At 39.2% G+C, this 2,853-nt stretch overlaps 1 protein-coding gene across 1 annotated transcript; it reads left to right on the forward strand.

The window, feature by feature from the left end:
- The first annotated feature begins 269 nt into the window (after nt 1–269).
- Nucleotides 270–1,667, forward strand: LOC108721288 (uncharacterized). The gene is made up of 2 exons (XM_018445766.1): nt 270–441; nt 859–1,667. The coding sequence occupies exons 1-2, from the start codon at nt 270–272 to the stop codon at nt 1,665–1,667; spliced, it is 981 nt and encodes a 326-aa protein (XP_018301268.1).
- Nucleotides 1,668–2,853: the final 1,186 nt, after the last annotated feature.

Below are 2,853 nucleotides of genomic sequence, written 5' to 3' on the forward strand. Positions count from 1 at the left end.
TTATTTCGAGAATTTCAAAATTTCTTTCCCCCTTTTTTCTTTTTTACTGCATTCTTATCTGGATTTAATTCTGGCATTTATACTCTCGAGGTGAGGAAGATCACCATGACTAGTTAATAATTGTTATATTCTATGTATGTGAATTTATTAGTTATCTCTGAAGAAGGCTCGAAAATGAGCCGAAACATGTAAGCGCTTTAGTAAATTTGTTTTTTAAATTAACACGAGTTATCGCATATTGCCTACGTTTCATCAACAAATGTGGTCAAATGACTGATGCACATGGGTTTCTGAAAGCGACTGAATTGAATGCAGCAACACTTTGTTTAGTTAAAAATGTTCAGGCAACAGCATTCGCCCAGGAATTAAAGAGTCTGCAACATGACAAGCCATTATCAACAGACAGTAAACTTCGATCACTCAACCCGTTTTTAGATGAAGGTGGGTTCATTCGTGTTGGAGGGAGACTTCAAAATTCTAAGCTACCATATTCAGCCAAACATCAATTAGTATTGCCTTTCAAACATCCGTTCACCCGTTTGCTGATTGAACGAGAACACATCAAATTGTTTCACGCCGGAATACAAATAACCTTGGCATCCATTCGTCAGAAATTTTGGCTATTGAATGGTCGTAGTACCATTCGTCAAATAATCCATAAATGTGTGAGGTGTTTCCGAATATTTCCTGAATCAATTCAACCTTTGATGGGTAATTTGCCTGAACAACGCGTTCAACCTTCATGACCATTTTCAAACGTTGGAATCGACTTCTGCGGTCCTTTCAAGATTCGCGAATCAAAGAGACGCAACACCAGAGTTATAAATTCATATGTTGTAGTTTTCGTGTGCTTTGTAGTGAAGGCTGTTCATTTGGAGATTGCTTTTGATCTAACCACCGAAGGATTTTTGAACACCCTCAAGCGATTCATAGCTCGAAGAGGAAAACTATCTAACATATTTTCTGATAATGCCACAACATTCACTAGTGCAAATAAGGAGTTGAAGAGGCTACTTGCGGAATTTATGAAGTCAGACCACCACGAAGGATTAGCACAAGTAGCTGCAGAAGAAGGCATAAACTGGCACTTTATTCCCCCAAGGGCACCGAATTTTGGAGGAATCTGGGAAGCTGCTGTAAAGTCCTCCAAATCCCACTTTAGACGAGTTACAGGCACCTCTTTGCTTACAATGGACGAGATGCAAACTCTGACAAATCAAATTGAATCCATTTTAAATTCCAGTCCTCTAACAATCTTATCAAATTATCTAAACGATTTATCCTTTCTTTCTCCTGGGCATTTCTTAATTGGAGACACTCTTATCACTGTACCAGAACCGACTTTGATTAACGTTAAGGAGAATCGACTAAGCAGATGGCAAAGAACCGAACAGATAAAACAACATTTCTGGAACAGGTGGTCTAAGGATTATTTAAACCAACTTCAGCAACGCAATAAATGGCAAAGGAAAGGAACTTCTATCAACAAGGGGAATTTAGTCATCTTGCGCGAAGACAATACTCCTCCATTGTGTTGGCCCTGCGGACGAGTTCAAGAGGTTCACCCGGGCACCGATGGAGTCATCAGAGCAGTCACCGTCAAGACATCTCGAGGAATTTTTAAGAGAACCACCAACAGACTTTGTATAATGCCAAGCAATGATTAATTTGTTATATTTCATATGTTAAAATTGTAAAGTTAGGCTTTTCCAAGGCGGCCGGCATGTTAGATAACGCATTTTGGAGAATTTATTTTTATTTCTTATTTTAGTTCGCCATGAGCATGTTTATCTCATTCAAGTTTGCGCCTCTGTGTACTAGATTTTGTAACCTTTCTTATCAACATGTCGTAATTAGCAGCGCTGCAGCGGCAGGCGAATGGACTAAGAAGAAGCGTAATTGAGTAGTACAAATACATTTGTCAAGCAGGTTGAAGACACATAAGTTTGTAATCAAAGCAATTAAATACAATTCGTCATAAAGGGAAGAATTAGGGTGAATCATTAGTTTCCTCATAACAAAAATAAACACATAATTGGTGAAGTCGCCAGTTGCTTTTGAGCCTCCATTGCGGTAGGACGCTCACGCTTACCGTGTCGCGTAACGGTTGTTACATCAAGATTGTGAATCGTTAAAGGAACTCCACGGACGCACGTTACTACGTTAATCAGTTAGATTATTTAATTATATTAAATCCCATGTACATTTTATTCCTCTATTTATCTAATTTTTTAAGAAATAGCGACCGGAAAGTGCGTCACGTCGAAATTGTGTTCCGAGTGCGCGTTAACTATGTACAATTGATTTCATTATTAAATATATTTCATTAAACGTTGTGTGTTTGTGAATTCATCGCGAAATACCCAGCCAAGCTTCCACAGGGTGAGAGCCGATCCAGAGACGCTGCTTGCAGAGGACGTCCACCGCTGGCAAAGGGAGAGGCTTACCTTCTTCGTTGGACAGGTTAAACGAAGTGGCGACCAATAAAACTACCAACTACATCAAGTAGTAAGCAATTTTAACAGATTAACACACATTGAGTAGACACAGTAGTTAGAGGGAGGCATCTCGGTGACGAACAAACAATTCAGTCCGAACGGTCATAAGTCACACCATAAATCCTAAAGAACAGCAGCATAGTCTTTTCTAAAACAAATCTTTTATAAAGATTAGAAGGACAATTTTAACTTTCACGAAAGCCATTGAACTTAAAATTAGCTGAGAAATGGCGACCGTGACAGGACGCGCGTAATAAATATTCCTGTTGAACTTAAACGCGCGAAACGTCGATTCAAAAATTATAGACGAGCGAAACTTAAATTTTCCGAGACATGGAAACCGCGAAGGTCGGTG

Source organism: Mycetomoellerius zeteki, unplaced genomic scaffold (assembly GCF_001594055.1).
Source record: "Mycetomoellerius zeteki isolate Tzet28-1 unplaced genomic scaffold, Tzet1.0 scaffold166, whole genome shotgun sequence".
Taxonomy (NCBI): domain Eukaryota; kingdom Metazoa; phylum Arthropoda; class Insecta; order Hymenoptera; family Formicidae; genus Mycetomoellerius; species Mycetomoellerius zeteki.